This window comes from Cynocephalus volans, chromosome 4 (genome assembly GCF_027409185.1).
Source record: "Cynocephalus volans isolate mCynVol1 chromosome 4, mCynVol1.pri, whole genome shotgun sequence".
Lineage (NCBI taxonomy): Eukaryota > Metazoa > Chordata > Mammalia > Dermoptera > Cynocephalidae > Cynocephalus > Cynocephalus volans.
The window spans coordinates 142,794,364-142,812,423 of record NC_084463.1 but is presented as its reverse complement, the minus strand read 5'-3'; the positions used below and the strand labels follow the sequence as shown (position 1 = coordinate 142,812,423).

The window sequence follows — 18,060 nt, the reverse complement described above, 5'->3', positions numbered from 1 at the left end:
ATATAAAACAGCATTTCATAATGATAAAAATGATCAGTTCCTCTGGATGACAATCTTAAACACTTATGTTCCCAATAACAAGGCTTCAAAATACATGAAGCACTAACTGACAGAGCTAAAGGGAGAAATAGACAACTTCACAATTACAATTGGAAAATTTAATATTCCTCTCTCAGTAATGGATACAATAAATGGATAAAATGACACAAATGATCAAAAGGTCTAAACATTAGAAAACAATTTAACCTAATTGGCATTTTTAGAACACCATACCCAAATACTGCAAAATACACTTGTTTTCAAGTGCACATGAAACACTAAGACTGTATGCTGTAAATAAGTCTGACCATAAACAAGTTTCATAAGTTTCAAAGGACTGAAATCATACAGTACATTCTTCAATCACAATAAAATTAAAGTAGAAATCATTAACAAATAAAGCTGCACAATCACAAAATATTTGGAAATTAAGTAGCATATGCTAAATAAACCATAGATTAAAAAAAAAAAAAGAAATCACAAGGGAAATTAGAATATATTTTTAAATAAATGATTATAAAAAAACAGTATATCAAAATTATGAGATGTAGCTAAAACAATGCTTACAAAGAAATGAATAACTTTAAATGTTTATATTTGAAAAGAACAATGTAAAACCAGTGATCTAAGCTTTCACATTAAGAAGATAGAAAGAAGAACAAGTTAAACCTGAAGCAATTAGGAGGAAATAAAGAAAAGAGTGGAAATAAAATACAAACAATAGAGAAAATCAATGAAACCAAAAGTTGGTTCTTTGAAAAGATTGATACAGTTGATAAATATTTAGATTGATTTAAAAAAATTTCATTTCAATATCAAGAAAGAAAAAGGAGCTAAAACTGTAAACCCTACAGATATTAAAAGGATAATAAGGAAATACTTATAAAAAATTCTACGTCAATAATTAGATGAAACAAATTTTATTGAAAGACACAAATTACCAAAACTTACACAAGAAACAGAAAACTCAAATAGCTCTATATGTTACAGAAATTGAATTTGTAAGTAAAAACCTTCCCACAAAGAAAACTCCAGACCCAGGTGGCTTTTCAGCTGAATTCGACCAAACATTTAAAGATTAAAAAAATTTTTTTGAAAAAACAGTTGACACAAACTTCTAGAAAATTGAGAAGGGAACACTTCCCAAAATATTTATGAAGCCAATATTAACCATGATACCAAAACCAACAGTGCACTACAAAAAAAGAAAATTACAGAATAATGTCCCTCATGAATGCAAAATTCTTAAAATATCAAACCAAATCTGATGATATGTAAAAGGGGGAAGTATCATGATGAAATGGGGCTTATTGCGGAAATGTGAAGTTGGTTTAAAATTTTTATAAAAATCTATGTAAATTACCACATTGATAATTAAAAGAGAAAAATTATACCATCTCTATAGATGCAGATAAAAACATCTGACAATTTTCAACTCCCATTCATGGTAAAACGATTAGCAAACTAGTAATAGAAGTGTATTAGTCCATTTCTGTTGCTTATAACAAAATGCTTGGAACTGGGTGATTTGTAAGAAAATAAAGTTTATTGCATACAGTTTTGGAGGCTGGAAAGTCCAAAGTCCAGGGAGCATGTCTGGTGAGGGCCACCCTTTACAGCAGCGTAGGGGTCTCATGCGGCAGAAAATGGCAGAACAGAGAGATCGCTCACATGCTCTCCTTTTTAAAGCCCTCAGAACCATGCCCCTGACCAATATTATTAATACACTCACTAGGGCACAGTCCTACAATCTAATCACCTCTTTAAGACCTGTCTTTCAATTACCGTAATAAGATTTCCCACTGTCAACAGTTACAGTGGTAATTAAGCTTCTAATATAGGGACTTTGGGGACACAATTCAATCAATCCACAGCAAGAAGGAAACTCTTCTACCAGATAAATAGTAGTATGAAAAATATAGTAACATTATACTTGAGTGAAAGACTGAACTCAATTCTGCTAAAATTGAGAACAAGGCAAGAATGTCCTCACTACTTTTATTCAACATTATACTGGAGGTTCTAGGCAATGCAATCAGAAGAGAAAATAAAAGGCATAGATGTTGAAAAGAAAGAAGAAAGATAGTCTTTATTCACAGACAACATGATTGTGTACATTGAAAATTCAGAGAAATCTACCCACCACACCAAAATACTAGGGATAATATGTGAACTTAGCAAGGTCACAGGACACTGCTAGGAGATGATTCGTCATGGGTCTCTCATGCCTCTGCATTGACTGCCTTTGTTCTAGGCTATCTTTTAAAGGATATATGTATAGCAAATAACCTTGAATGACAGTGATAGTGTCTCCCTTCAGAGCAAAGGGTAGGCTTGTTTGCTACCCGGTATGACAAAGATAATGTTTCCCTCAAGGCCAAAGTTCAGGCTGGCTCAGTGCTCATTATGAAAGAATCAGATTCCTTGATCGTAGTTTTCCTCTCTTGCAGCATAGCCTATTGCATGTGCAGGCATCAATTTGTCCTCTTCACTTTGCCCTATAGGAATCAGAGCTTGGGGAACTGGTGCAAATGCTGATACTCTGACTACTGCTATTGCTGTGAGTAATAAGTTTTCCTTTGTCTCTGACTCAGCATTCTCATGCCTTGTGCCAGCACCCATGAAATTTGTTAGCTTGCAAGGAGGGTAAAATCTCAGAGCCTTCAAAGTCCTTGATAAATACAAGGTCAATGTACAAAAATTAGTTGTTTTTATATTGTATTAGGTACTCCAGAGAAACAGAACCAATAGGATATAAAAAGAAGATTTATTATGGAGTCCAGGAAGTCCCATAATGTGCCATCTGCAAGCTGTAAAACCAGGAAAGCCAATGGTGTAATTAAGTCTGAGTTCAAAGGACTGAGAACCAGGAGAACTGATGGTGTAACTCCCAGTTCAGGGCCTAAGGCCTGAAGGGTTTGGGGATGCTGGTGTAAGTCCCAGAGTCTGAAAGCCCTAGAACCTGGAGCTATGATGTCTGGAGGCAAGAAAAGATAGATGTCCCAGGTCAGAGAGAGAGAGAATTCACCCTTTCTCTGCCTTTTTCTATTTGGGCCCTCAAGAGATTAGATGATGCCCACCCACATTAGTGATGACAGATCTTCTTTAGTCTACTGATTCAAATGCTAATCTGTTTCAGGAAAATCCTCACAGACACACCCAGAAATAATGTTTTACCAGCTATCTGGGCATCCCTTAGCCCAATCATGTTGATGCGTAAGATTATCCATCGTATACAAGGGGTTTTTAAAGTTTTATGGAAAATTTTGTATTATTTTAACTCTATTTTTTTCAATAATTTTTTTGAAGTACCTTCATATACACTAGTAACAAATAGTTAGAAAATGAAATTAATACATTTAAAATAGCATGAAAAGCATAATATACTCAGTGATAAATTTGATAAAATGCATGTGAGATCTGTATCCTGAAAACTATAAAAACAGTCAGTTTAAAGACTTGAATAAATGGAAAGAGATTCCATGCTCACAGATAGGAAAATGTTAATTTTCCCCAACTTGATCTATTGATTCAGTGCAATGCCCAATAAATCTCAACAGGATATTGTGGAAATTGACAAACTGATTCTAAAATTTATGGGGAAATCCAAAGGGTCTAGAAAAAAACAAAGCAATTTTGAAGATAAACAAAGTTGGAAGACTTCCACTACCTGATTACTATATAAGGCCACAGTAAACAGTACACTGTGAAATTGCAAAAGAATAGACTTACATATCAAATGGAACACAAGACATAGTCCAAAAATGAACTTATGTATACATGGTTCAATTGATTTTTGATAAAAGGTGCCAAAGTCATTCAGTGAGGAAAAGATACTTTTCTTTTTCTTCAAATGATGCTGGGACAACCAGATATCAATATGTGTAAAAAAATGAACTTTGACCTTTACCTCAAACCATATGCAAAAATTAACTAGAAATGGATCAGAGAACTAAACATAAAAGCTACAGCTACCACACTTCCAGAAGAAGAAAAATCTTTGTGACTAAAAATCTTAGACTACATGCAAAATGCACAACAAAAAAAAATTTGATAATTCGAACTTCAAAACTCAAAATTTGTACTATTAAGAAAATGAAAAGGCAAGTCATAGGTTGGGAGAAAATATCCGCAATGCATATGTCCAACAAAGGGCTCATATCCAGAATATAAAGAGCTCTTATAACTCAATAAGGCAGCAAACAGCCCAATTTTTAAATGGGCAAAAAAATTTCAGAGATATCCCCCCAAAAGAAATAAATGGCCAATAAACATGTGAAAAGATGCTCATCATCATTAGAGAAATGTATATTAAAAGCAGAATAAAATCTATAAACTTCCCAGGACATAAAATTAAAAGAGATTGACAACACCAAGTGTTGACAAGAATGTGTAGTGCCCAGAACTTTCACACATTGCTAGTGGGAATGTAAAATGGTACAACCACTTTGGAAAACTATTTGTTGTTTTCTTATGAAAATGAAAATAAGTACATATCTACCTATGGGCCAAAAATTCTTCCCTAGGTATTTATTTGAGAGAAATGGAAATAGACGACCATGGGAATACTTGTTCACAAATGTTTGTAACTTATTTGTGATAGTCAAAAACTGAAAACCCAAATGTCTATCAACAGGTAAATGGATAAATAAGTTGTGATGTATTCGTGCAATGGAATACTCCACAGTAATGAAGAGGAATGAACTACTAACACGTGATAACGTGGATGAATGTTATATGCAAAATGAAAGCTGACACAGAAGACTTAGCACTATGATTCCATTGTCATGGAGTTCTAGAACTGACAGAACTAACCTATGGGGGAATGTGGAGCAGGGATTGGCTGGGAATGGAGAAGAAAGAATTTCCTGGAGTGATGAAAATGTTCTGTACCTTGAGTAGAGCATGGGTTACTTGAATATAGTTTTGAAACTTAAGTAGTACACTTCAGACGTCTGTTTTCTATGATATATAAATTATACCTTTTTTAAAAAAGAAGTTGTATCATACACATGCATAGCCACCTTCGAGGGTGCTTTTGCCTCTATTTGGATCATACCAACTCAGTTTGAGTCAAAGCCAGAACATCTGGCAAAGTATAAGAAAATATGTCTCAAAGGGCTTGACCCTTATGAATGTATACATGCGTGTCAGATCTGATACCTTCTCCAGCTTAAACAGCATGCATGAATATCTCTGCCTGCACAGGAGTACTTCAAGATCATCTCACCTTCCAAAACACCACCCATAAGCCTGAGAAGCATAAGTTGTTTTCACCAGAAGGGTATAGCAAACACACACACCCCTCATACTGAATTCTTAGGTGAACTACCCCTCCTCCTCTGGGTCATGTTTCAGGTTTGTTAACACTTCTCCAGTCTGTGGCCCACACTTGGCATGACATGCCACCATTTGAATCTTGAGTAGAACAGAAGACAGAAACAGCCTATCCCTTCCAAGGAAGGCACGATCCCTTCCAAGGAAGGCACGATTCCTTCCCTCCCGGGGACAGTACCAATGAAACTATCTCTTAGCTCCCATTACAGAGATCCCACAAGCATCTCTGGTTCCCATCTTCACCTTCTCTTCTGGTCTCGTGAGCTACTGCATCTTTCTAATGAATTCCCTTTCTGTTTCTACTAATTGTAGATGATTTTTTTCTTTTTTAAAGATGACCAGTAAGGGGATCTTAACCCTTGACTTGGTGTTGTCAGCACCACGCTCTCCCGAGTGAGCTAACCTTTTCTGGTATAAAAAACCTTGAAGAATCGGAATTTGTCAGTATGCTTTTTATTAATAGAAGTAGTGGTAGAAAATTGTTATTGAACAAAAACCAAACCTGGGCCCAGGGGAGGAAGTATGGTTAGTCACTTGAGTTTGTGACCAAAGACATCAGTTGGTACAAAGCAATGGTAGTCCCTGCTCTGCCCATTTCACACCATTGGTACTCAGATATGTAAGGGCTTTGCAGAGAAACTCATAGTTGGGTGTGATTTGAACAGAACAGAGATAGAAAAGGAAGACACCAGGTGCTATGACTGTCTGTGTCTGCCAAAATTCATATGTCAAAATCCTAACCCCCAAAGAGGTGGTATTAGGAGGTGGGGCCTTTGGGAGGCCACACAAATTAGGTCGTGGATGCAGAAAGAGACCCCTCACCCCTTGAGGTGACATATATGAGGTTACAGCAAGAACACAGGGCCCTCGCCAGACAACAGGGCCTTGATCTTGGACTTTCCAGCCTCCAGAACTGTGAGAAATTTTTGTTGTTTATAAACCACCCCGGTTCTTGTATTTTGTTATAGCAACCGAAACAGACTAAGACACCAAGCTTGTCACTAGATATTTGTTATTAAAGCCTTTTGGAAAGGCAAAAGTGGAAAGAACGCTAGTATTTGGAAGAAGGAATACCTGCAATTACACCCCTGCGCTGTGCTTAGCTATTCATGTGAAAGGTGAGCGTGATCTCGTAAGGATACTGTGGAACACCACATCTAGCACCAAGAAAGTGCTCCATCCATGAAGGATGACACTTCTTTCCTTCTTTTCTGGACTAACTTGGTACTCTTCACATACAACCTGCACTAACTTGGTACTCTTCACATACAACCTGCCTTAGAATTTAAAGATAGAAAGGACAGAAAATCATCTTGCTCTGAAGAGTGATTATGAAGAATGTGAACAAGAAATAAAACAGGCCTGGAATTTAAGAGAATATGGAATTTATTAGATACAAAATAATAAAACCCCATGTAAAATATAGACCCAAAAAGCTCCCTTTATCCCTCCAGGTGCCTCTAGGCCTTCCCACCCCAACCCACTGAAATCATTTTGCATACACAATGGCTAACAAAGGCTAAAAAGGTGCAAAGCTTCCAAAGAGGACAGATGCTCAGCTTAAGGAAGTTGATGACCGGGGCAGATGAGACCATTCCTGGAGGAGCCTACTGTTTGCTTGGTCACAGCAGCAGGTCGATACCCCAGTCTTCTGGACCAGAGGCTGATGTTAGGGGCTCCCCAAGCATGTGACTGGCTGGAGTCACTGGCTGGGAGGTGGACAGTCTACTCCTTCATTGCATCTTCCAGCTGCTTCCTTATCAAATACTGCTTCTGCTCCCCCAGTGTCTGAGAGAACCGACACATGGCTAGACGGTCCAAATGGGGACAGAGAAATAAAGACAGTGGGTTTGCAGGCAGGCCACAGGTCATGGTAGACTATCACAGGAACTCTCGTTCAGGAATGCTGGACTTCAGCCCTCCTTTCTTTGGGGTGGATTTCCAAGTCTACTGTTACATCCCTGATGGTTCTTTTTGAATTTTATCATATCAGCCTGCCAGTCACCTTGGTGCCTCATATCAAATCTTGTACGCCGTGCCTTTTAGCCTTGGCCTCATCAAGATTTCTGCCTCTAGTGTCTCTTCCCTCAGTCTATTCTCCATATGGGGGGAGGGTGAGGAAAGGGGTGTGAAAGGGGGAAGGAGTATGGGGGGAAGGAGGGGGGAAGGGGAAAAGGGGGAAGGAACATTCAGGTGTTGGGTTATAGAGGAGTTGGTGGGGCACCCTTAAAGGATACCAGGATTGGGAGGTCAGCTCCACTCACCCACTCTTAGCTGGGTGGGCTTATCTGCAAAGATGAGGCGGAACCAGCCAGGCTCCTTACACATGTAGGTTTTGCCACGGGATAACATCAGCTTGTTGTCCAGGAAGCGCTGATGGAGGAGCAGCTCTTCTTCAAATGTACATGGGAAGAGGTACTAGAGAGGACAGAAGGACAGAGCTGAGCCCAAGACCCATCTGGCAGGTCTGCCCAAGAACAGCTGTCATTCATCTTTCCCAGAGCTCACCTTTTTCAAGTTGATCCAGACATAGAGGCCAGAGCCACGATTGAGAAAGGGGATCTCCAGTTCCTGCAGCTCCTTAGTGACATACTTGTGAGTTTCCCGGAGGCGGAAGTGGTTAGTGGGCAGGTACACTTTGTCAATCCATTCTGGATGGGTGGAGGAAGAGAGCCATCACAGGTCTTGTGGCAGAGATCTGCCAGAGCGTTCCCTCCCAAGCATTCTCTACCTGGGCTTCATACAAGCTATTTCTAGCCAAGACTAACTCTATTAAATTTGATTCAATGGTATCCACACCAACATACCCAGATCTCATCTATGGCTCTGGTGGAGACACTGAGCATCTCAATGGTCCAGTGGGAATGTTCCCTCTGAGTTTAGACCCCTGAGGTAAAGAATCAGGGTATCCCCTAAAGGACGTTGGTGCTGCCGTTGTCAACTGGGCAAGTAGCGGCTGCTCACAGCTCTTCTTACTGCTGGCCTTTGAGCCTCACACAGTGGACTCAGAACCTAGATATGCTTGGGGGATGCTCTTAGCCCAACTGCTCCCAGCACTGGCAGCACAATAGAACCACTATGGGTACTATTGCCCTAATGTTCAGGCTATTTCCCTAGATCATCTAAATTAGAATTTGGAGGGGATAGAGCCTACATGTCAATATTTAAGCTCCCCATGTAATTCCTATGTGCACCCAAGGTTGAGAACCTGTGTTCAAAAGGCTGGGATCTGGTTCCTGACAAATATCAGAGGGCTGGGCACCATGTAGGGGAGCATCCAGTCTACCCTGGATTTCTCCTGTCTATCTCCTTCCCTACCCAGAGGTGAAAACAAATTATTTTCTAAACCAGCTAATCCAATGCCATTAATATGTTTCATTATATCCCAGCTTTTACTTTAAACCTTCTAGCCTAGCATCTGCACTATTACAGGGAATTGAGAAAGGGGGGGTCTCATCTAAGTTTGGGCCATGGTGTTAAAGAGGGAAGTTCCCTCTGAGGCCAATATTCACTTAAGATCCAAGGGGGGTGAATCTAGATGCCATAGATCTATCCACACCAACTCACCCAATGGGCAGCTCTCTTTTGGCCACCTTGGAAGATGAGATTAAGTTGTATTACAGGAGTCGGGGAGTTTCTCTATAATCTCTTCCAGAAGCAAGCAGGACATTGAGGAGTATAAATAGACATTCACATAAAGACTAATTTCTGAAGTTCTACCTTCAAGTCTTAGAGTACAATTGACTATCCCCTTTCCAGGCAGGGCACAAGCTATTAAATACACAGAAGTTAAAGCCCACACTATGTTTTCTATCTACCCCTTACTCCGCTATCTGAATTATATCCTGCCCTCTTCCAAACTTCACATCCTTCCATGGTTAAACCTGAGACAGTGAACAGGTTCTTAGTCACTGAGGGCTTGTCAGAGGCCCAAGCATATCGAGGAGTTCCCAGTGGTCATGAGGTCCAGCCAAGGTGCTGGCCTGGGATGGAGCTCAATACCTCTGTCCTGGAGCAGTCGAAATAGCTTGAACTGGGTGATGCCAGAGGTGCTGTGCAGGTAGCCAAAGGCACTTACAGCAGCTGCCACCTCCTTGTTGTTGGTGTACAGTGCGCCAAAGCGGAAGCCAGAGATGCCGAAATCCTAGAGGAAAATGGAGGGATCATCTGGTTTGCCTGCCTTCTGTTCCTGGCTCCCCTTCCTTCCCCACCCAAAGACAGGCAGCTGGAGCTCACCTTACTGGTGCCCCAGATCACATGGGTCCTGTTGGGATCAGGCAAACTAGAGAAGAAATGAGAGTGGGGGTTGAAATCAAGGTTATGGAGAAACATTTGAAGGATGAACAGTTGGGGTATATGGGTGGAAAGGGGAAAGTGGACTTGAGGTCCTTCCTAGGATTTTGGGCCCTGAAGGCCCTACTGTCAAGAAATGGTTATCCCAGTTAAGCCAGGAAGTCCATACGAGGTATCTCTGAAGAACTAGAGGGAGCAGCTCCCCAGTGCCCACTGAATGAAGTGCAGGCCCCTCAGCATGACTGGTGGCTCTCCTGCAGGGGGACCACAGCCACCTCCTTGGCAGCTGGCTCTTCAGATGTGGGCTATCCACTATTTGAGACGTGCTGGTCTATTTCTTACCGCCCCACCTTTGGTGAAGCTGTTGCTCCTGTCAGGTTTGCCTTTCTCTTGCTTAGATGGCTACAATCCTATCTCTAGGGCCAAATACGACCCTTAAGAAAGTTCTGCCCTGTTTCTACTCTTTCCCGTGCTGGACTTATCAAGAGGTTTCTACCGGGACCTTCTGTAGGGCTTTATCTCGACCTCTGACAGTACATTTTCTATCTTTCCCTCAAGTTACCTTGTATACAAAATGGCATTTGGATTAGAAGACATGTGGGAGGAAAGATGATGCTTCGCTCATACTTCACACCCTCATTGGTGTTTAACTCAGCTCCCAACATGTAGCCGATTAAGTTTATAGCCCGTGAACTCACCCTGCAAAGCAGGAAGCTCGTGCTTCTCATTCTCAACTCCAGCCAAGGCCCACTCACCTTCCCATGCTCAGAACACTGTGGAACGTGATGGATTTATCAAACACGGACAGCATGTAGATCTCGTCTATGATGGCATGTAGGTTATACCTGCAGATTGGGTGAAAGAGGGAGAAGATCTAGCTCCCTTCTAATCTTAGTTCACTTTCTTCCATATTCTTCTCTGGATCTGGATCAGATACTCCTACTGCCCCAACAGCTTGTCCATCCCTTCCAATGGACATGGTTAGACAAAGCAAGCAGGTATACCAGAAGGGACCCCTGGACCTTGCTTAAGGGTACTAAGAAGGAATAGAACCCAAAAGACACATACAAGAACATCTTATCTAATCCTTCAACAACCAAGCAGAGACCAGTGAAGATTTGCCGGTCTTCAAATCACATATGATAATAACTTAAATGTTCATTACCCAGTGCTATTGGCATTTTCACTAGGGGACTCCAAAGCCCTGAAAGTCTTTCTGATCTCAAAAATAAGACTTTTTAATAGTAAAATCCTAATAGGGGCAGGAAAGCAGACATTTTGGTAAAGGAAATTTTTTTGGCAGGGGGTGGCTGGCTGGGACAAAGATTGAACCCTGGACCTTGATGTTATCTGCACCACGCTCCAACCAAATGAGGAAGAGAGAATTGCCTGGTGTGTTCCAGATTACCCCCAGGAGATGGCTCAATTTTTTGTCCTGCTCTTTCCAAGTGGACAGTCACATGATTGACGATATAAAGGAGGCTGATCCCTGCAACTGGAAGTGTCAGGCTTTGAACTACAAGTGCAGGAGTTGGCTACCTTATAAGGCTGCCCATACGATCCATATGCCCATGGGGAATGGTGACAACAAACAAACCTAACAGACTGGCATCTGTGACCAATGATGCCCCATTTACCTGCAGTCGGGAGTCTGGTATCCCAGAGAGTTTCGTCGGGCACAGCAAGAGCTCCCACTCAGGGTCTGAGTGAGTAGGAGCACCAAGTGGGCTAAGTGCCTACATGCATCGTCTTGTTTATTCTCCCAACAACCCTCTGAAATAGTACTGTCACCCCCATTTCACAGATGAAGAAACTGAGGCTCTGAGATAAGAGTAATTCTCTCAATTAAAAGGTGCTAGAGCAGGGACTCAAACCCGGGTCTGTCGAATTCCAGCGCATGACCTCTAGCATTCTTCTTCCTGTCCCCATGCCCCACCATTAATTGGTCTGGGTTAATCACAGAGTTTGAATGAGTCTGTTTCTTCTGTAAGACAGAAGGTTGGCTGTTTCAGGATTATAGAGGTAACTGATGTACACATGTTCTTAGAAATGGGACATGAAAGTTCTATAGCAACACATCTTCATCCTTTAAGGTCTGAGAGTCTGTCTTCCTTGGCACCTCAGGCCACATAGTCTAGAAAATGGATGCTGGGAGAAAGTGCTTATAATAAGTGAGAAAGCAACAAAACTATGGCTATTATGTAAATGTCTATAGATGGGCAAAGTCTAGAAAGGAAATGGCAAAAAAGTGGTTGAAATGGTGAGCACGTGTGCGCATTTTCCTTCAATTCCATTCAGGTAGTTGTATAGAACTTTGCAAAGTATGTATGTAGTAAGAATATTTAGGCTAAATTATTTCTGGTTCTGACTTCCTGACTATGAATGACAGAAACCCTTTTTAGGGACTTCATCTAGTCTCAAGGGGTGGTACTCAAGTACCTCTTGGCAAATTCCAGGTATTCCTTCAGAGAGTCTCGGGAGTAGACGTCACCCAAAGGATTCTGAGGGTTGGTTAGCATGAGGCCTCTGACTCTTTTCCCCTAAGAAGAACCCAAAAGTAACTGAGTAAACCAAAATACTTTACATCTACCCCAAATCCAGCCAAAGATCTTTACAGGTCAGGATACCCAACATATGACACCTAGTCAAGGCCTAGGTAAGATCTTAACAAGCAACTACCATACTGCCCACAGAGGGGGAGCAGGAAAGAGCACTGTCTTTTCTGGCTAAAGAGCTCGCCAGGTCTTGGTGAGCAAGTGGTACCAGAGTCTCAGTACTCAACCCCTCTCAGAGCCAGCAGTGGCCACCCTGAAAATGTGGTCCCCTCTTTACCTGAAGTGTAGCTTCAAACAGAGCTTGCTCCAACTTGTCCACAGTGAGCTGGAAAGGATGGATGTTCACATCAGTGATCTGGAAGAGAGACACTGCCTGAGAACTGCTTACCTGAGAAGCTAAGTCTTGATTCCCCAAACCCCCAACAATCCTTTGCATCATTCCCAGGGCTCCAGTCCCATGTCTTCTTCACCCTGATTTGTCTATCCCTCCCTTACCATCACTCATAGGTGAAGAGAGAAAGGCCCCCTACACCTCCTAAGTGCTCCTAGAGCAGTCCATTGCCTACATGGGCTGAGCAGGGAAGGAGCCACATTCTGACCTCACTCTCCAGGTGGACAGGAATCAGCTCAACTTTTGCATACAAGCGGGAGGTAAAGGTGAAGCCGCCGTAGAAGGGAGTGGGGACCAGAAAGGCCTCTGGAAGCACAAGGAGACAAAGCTGTCAGTCTCTCAATCATTACCTGCCAGATCCCCCAGACTAGCAAAGCTACAGACAGAAGAGGTCGATTTGGCAATCCCTCTACTGGGGGAATAAGTTCTTGGGCTCAGGCTGTATACAGTTATCCACTCTTATAGACATCATTTGAGAGATACTCTAGTTTCCTTTCAGGACTACACTGGAGAAGAGGGAAGAATATTGCTGTGAATGGCTCAGAATCCAGTGCACAAATAGAACTAGACTTGCTAACAGACTGGTCATTAGGAAAGGCTTGTCAGCTCCAGGTTAAACACTAGAGGCCAAGGTCCATGCAACAAGGCAGGCTCCAGTTATTTGGACCTGATGATCTCATATGTTCATTTGTTCCTATCCATGGCCTCATTGATGAGCTACCAAAGACCCACTCCTTTGAGTGGAAAAATCCATCTTGGCCACTTCCTTCAGTGCAACCAGAGCTCATTAAGATCTGGGATTCTTGCTTGCGCATTGTTAAAAGGAAGATTGAGTAGAGACCTTAGTCTTATTTGGTTGAGAACTAATTGGCTCTTTTTTTTTTTTTTTTTTTTTGAGTAAGTAGGATGTATATAGTCTAAGCCAGTTACCAAGGCTCTCTGTATTTTGGTTAAGCCCCAAAGCTCAGCTATCCCAGCTATTAATATAATGGATTGGCTCCCATTGTTATCATTCCTGGGGCATACCTCCTTGAATACTGTCACATGTTTCTCTTCCATATTAAATAGGAGATCCAAATCCCCTGCTCCCATAGAAATAGGAAAATGTCTTACTCAGTGTAGGAGAGGTCCCAGTACTTTGAAAAAGCCTTGAATCAAGATGTTCTTCTTGCCATAGCCCAGTACCTATGTATTCCTGCCCGTGTGCCAGTATGTCACTAAGAAGGAAAGCAGAGCCCATTGACTTACCACCTGGGTCACACAGTACCATGGCCAGCGCAGAGAATACAGAGCAGCAGCCGTTTAGAACAACCACCTGAAGACAATGCACAAAAGGTAGAAGTCAACAACAAATACCCATGTCAAAAGGTGTAGCCATGCTGTCCCCCTTCCCCACCCCCCACCAGGAGGGACAGATACCAGGAGCCTCCTCAGCTGGGACCCATTGCCCTTAGCTCTGCCCAGGCCCTGAGGATCTCCACTGGTTCTCCCTGTACTCCCTAGGTAATGCAGAGGGTCTCCCAAGAATACAGCTCTCACCAGGGTTGCAGCAAGTCTGGGAAACTGACTCACGTTTTCTGGATCAAGGCAGGCAGGTGTCTTGCAGTAGTACGTCAGGAACTGGGCCACTTCTTTCCGCAAGCTGTGGATAGACACAGAGAAATCTTGTGGCCCACAGGCCCAGGCACCCTTCCTCATTCAGGGTCTAGACTTCAGTCTTTTTCAAAGAGCAGAGTGTCCAACCTAAAAGATTTTTGCTACCCAGTCCAGCCTTTTATAGGGCTACCAACTGAGGCTAGCAACTCCCTGGGTAACACAGACAATAGTGAGAGGTAGAACAAAAACTTAGGCCTTTTGAATTATAGGACAGTGCTATTCCTGTGATACCAGGCTGCCTCCTGATGAGGTTTTGCTCTAGGCATTTCTAGAAATTACTACCCAAGGAAATAGGGAGGCAGCCGGCCAAGAACTTGGTGCCTGAATCTTCCCCTGGAAGAGGGCAAGTGCCTGTGGACCAAGAGGCCCTAGTTCTGGAGGTCACTTACAACAGATGCCCTCTCCAATCTGGGTACTGCAGCAGGTTTTTCTCAATGCAGTTCATGTCACTCTGAAGCAACTGTTGACAAATAGAGCATGAAGACAGGCAGACCAGGAAATCCCAGGAGACCTCATCCTATTCCTGGTTAGTACATGAGTGTTTAACCTGCACATATATGGCCTTCCAGAATGGGAATGGGTATCCTTGCTACATACACCATAATCAATGGAGGCTCCATCTTCTTGTCATAGATTACACAAATAGATATCTTACCAGGAAGTGTTTGACAATTTCCCCAACCCAGGGACTACCTTGGCAGCCTACCCACTATATACCTAACCAGAGAACACCTCTGGACACAGTCAGCAAGGCCAGGAGGTTAGATGTGCTACTCTAGAAGCTATTTCTCCACTCCCTTTCCCAAACTCCTATGTCCCATTCTTATATCTGCCACATGCTGAGGAACATTCTAGGGGGACTGGGCCTCGAAGGGGTGGGTTCCAGCACAGCCCGGAACATGACTTACTCTTGTAGTGATCAGATCAGTGCAGAGCTTATTCTCACTGGTGCCAAGGTTAATTAAGCCCTGGAGATAGGAGGCATCTGAATCAGTCCTTTTGCCCCACCCTATATGGACCCCTTTAAACACACCATTAAGTACTCATCCTGGATTAGTTCACATGGAGATCTCACTGCTCCATGAGGCAATTCAATCCACGTATGACAACTTTAAAGTGTTAGAAAACTTTCCATGAACCCAAAAGCTTACAGCTTTCAAATAGAGACACAGTTACATCATGTTCCCCGCACCAGTCATGGAGTTCTTATGTGCTGGACACTAGACTAAGTGATTTGTGTGAGTTGCCTTAACTCCCCAGAAAAAGGTTCTGTGTGATCCCTGATTTAAACAGAGTAAAGTTCAGAAAAGTTGAATAACCTACCAGCCAGTGGCTTTGGGTGATGGGCAGAACTCCACCTGCCTGACCCCAGGGCCTGGACCCTTAACCACCACAGGCCCCGCCTGGTACTCCTCTGTTCGTTCTTCTTACCTGTGAGGGCTCTCCAAGTTCCTGGAGGACACACACTCCCTCAAAGTCCAATAGAGACACCCAACTCAGTCCCCAGAGAAGCAGATGACTACTGGCCACACACCACTTAGATGGGAACAGAAGGGGAGGTGTGGCTAGTGGTGTCCTCTGCTCTCTGGCTGGAGAGCTGCTGTGCGTCCCCTTTGCTGGAAGCCTTTTGCCAGCTTCCTGTCACCCTTAGGGTAGCACCCTAACACCTCCTGTCCACCTGTCTGCTCCTCATCACAGCCCTCATCTTCTCTACCCTCACTACATGGGCCTCCTCTCCCAATCTCACTGAGCCCTTCCCACCTTGAAGCTCTCACATGTACTGTTCCTCCTTCCTGGAGGACCACGACCACCACATGGCTGGCTGACTCAGCCTCTGAGATGCCTTCCCTGTCCACCTGCAGCAGGCATCCCTTTAGTGCTCTTGGAAACGTCATTAATGTCTCTTCCCCAATGGCTGACTACATTCATCACTATGCCAAGTTCCAAAGGGCAGGCTCACTCGCCACTGTGACCAGTGACTGATCCTAGTGGTGAAGAGCTGGAATTTAGGGGAAGCTTGGGATGGGGGGAACCCATACCCCAGTTCTCCAACTTTCTGGGACACATCATTTAATTACTGTGACTATTCCCTTACCTGTGAGAAAACATCATGGTCCATTTCAAAGGGCACTGAAGAGCGAGAAAGCATAGAGTACTCGACACAGGAGTTTTTAACTACAAGTGAATGGAATCCTTGAAGATATTCCATTCTTCCCACGGAGTTCTTTTCCTTGTATTTGTCTCTTTGGTAGGCCTTGTAGTCCTGGAAGCTCGAGTGGTATAATACAGAGATGTCAAACCCACGATTGGACAGGTCATGGCCATTAAATGCAGCTTCAACATCACTCAGTTGGGAAACTGGTTGGTCAGGCTGTCTAGATGATTGGGTCCTCTGCCCACCTCTGACATCACCCCTAGAGTCCAGGGAGGGAAGTGGCATTTGGATCCCCAGGCCACCTGTGACCCCACACTGTAGGAGGTTGACCATTTGGCACATTTTGTGGCTCAGGAGGGCTTCCTGCTCATGGATAGCCTGAGCGTGACTCTGTTCTTCCAGCACCAGGCTCTGCTGTGTCTGTGCAAAGTAAACCTTCAAGGTCTCCTGCAAATGCAGCATCATCTCCAACAGCTGGGTGTAGATGCTCTGGTCTCCTAGGACCTGGCTCCTCATCAGGCCAGAGGGCATGGGGAACATGTCCAAATGATGACTCATACTCTGGGTATTTGTATTGGCTGAAGCAGGCTGGCTGGAACCTAGAGAGAGAGAGAGACCATGCACTGGAGTAAAGGAGACTTTCCTGAACCTCAGGTTGGGGACAGACCTAATCTTAGTCTGGTCACTGGCTTCTCCCACCTCTACGCCTTGGTTATAGGCCCAAATTGGCTCAGGAAGTGTTACCTACTCATTCAAGGACAATGCCTAAGTGGCCTCAAGGCCAGACATGAGAGCACTCTACTTAAATGGTATTACAATGTATCCTGGTAAGAGCCTTAGGGCTCCCTTTGAGAAGAGGGGGAACTGAGTGGGTAGGCACTGGTTCCCCACCCTGGGCTTCAACAAGAGTGGTTCTTGCTTTATTGGGTTCTGAATAAGAAAGTGCCACTTCTAAATAAGAAGTGCCACCACCACTGAGTAAACCATTCTGCTAGAACAGGGGTCAGCAAACTACTGCCCAAGGGCCAAATCCAGCCTACCACCTGTTTTTATAGATAAAGTTTTATGGGAACATGGTCATGTTCATTTATTTATTGATTGATTATGGCCACTGTATTAGTCTGTTTTTGTTTTGCTATAACAGGATACCTGAGACTGGGTGATTTATAAAGGAAAATGACATTTATTGCTTACAATTTCTGAGGCTGGGACGTCCAAAGTCCATTCGGTAATAGTGACAGTGACCCAGGGGTCTCACATTGTAAGGTCGTGGAAGCAGAGAGAGCAGAGAAAGAGAGAAAGACAGACCCTTCTCTTCTTTTAAAACCCTCAGAACTATGCCCTTGACCATCATTTTTAATCCATTCACTTCTGCGGGGTCCTACAATCTAATCATCCCTTCAAGGCTCCACCTTTCAATTACCATAATAGGATTTCCCACCCTTAGTCACAGTGAGGGCTAAGTTCCTAATACATAAAATTTAGGGGACACAATTCAAGCTTCAGTGAGTTTGGGGGAGACATAGTTGAATCCACTATAGCTACTTTTGCCCTAAAATGGCAGAGCTGAATACTTGTGATAGAGACCATATGGTTCACAATGCCTAAAATATTTACTGTCTGGCCCTTTACAG

The 18,060-nt window shown here is 43.2% G+C and overlaps 1 protein-coding gene across 1 annotated transcript; it reads right to left on the bottom strand.

The window, feature by feature from the left end:
* Positions 1–7,101: 7,101 nt before the first annotated feature.
* On the bottom strand, positions 7,102–16,984 carry ACCSL (1-aminocyclopropane-1-carboxylate synthase homolog (inactive) like). The gene is made up of 14 exons (XM_063095780.1): positions 16,490–16,984; positions 15,180–15,239; positions 14,661–14,731; positions 14,188–14,257; positions 13,864–13,930; positions 12,824–12,921; positions 12,502–12,579; positions 12,109–12,209; positions 10,425–10,514; positions 9,613–9,658; positions 9,379–9,520; positions 7,885–8,027; positions 7,641–7,794; positions 7,102–7,184 (listed from the first exon to the last, which is right to left on the bottom strand). Exons 1-14 carry the CDS (start codon positions 16,982–16,984, stop codon positions 7,102–7,104), a joined length of 1,698 nt encoding a protein of 565 aa, XP_062951850.1.
* Between the last annotated feature and the right edge of the window lie 1,076 nt (positions 16,985–18,060).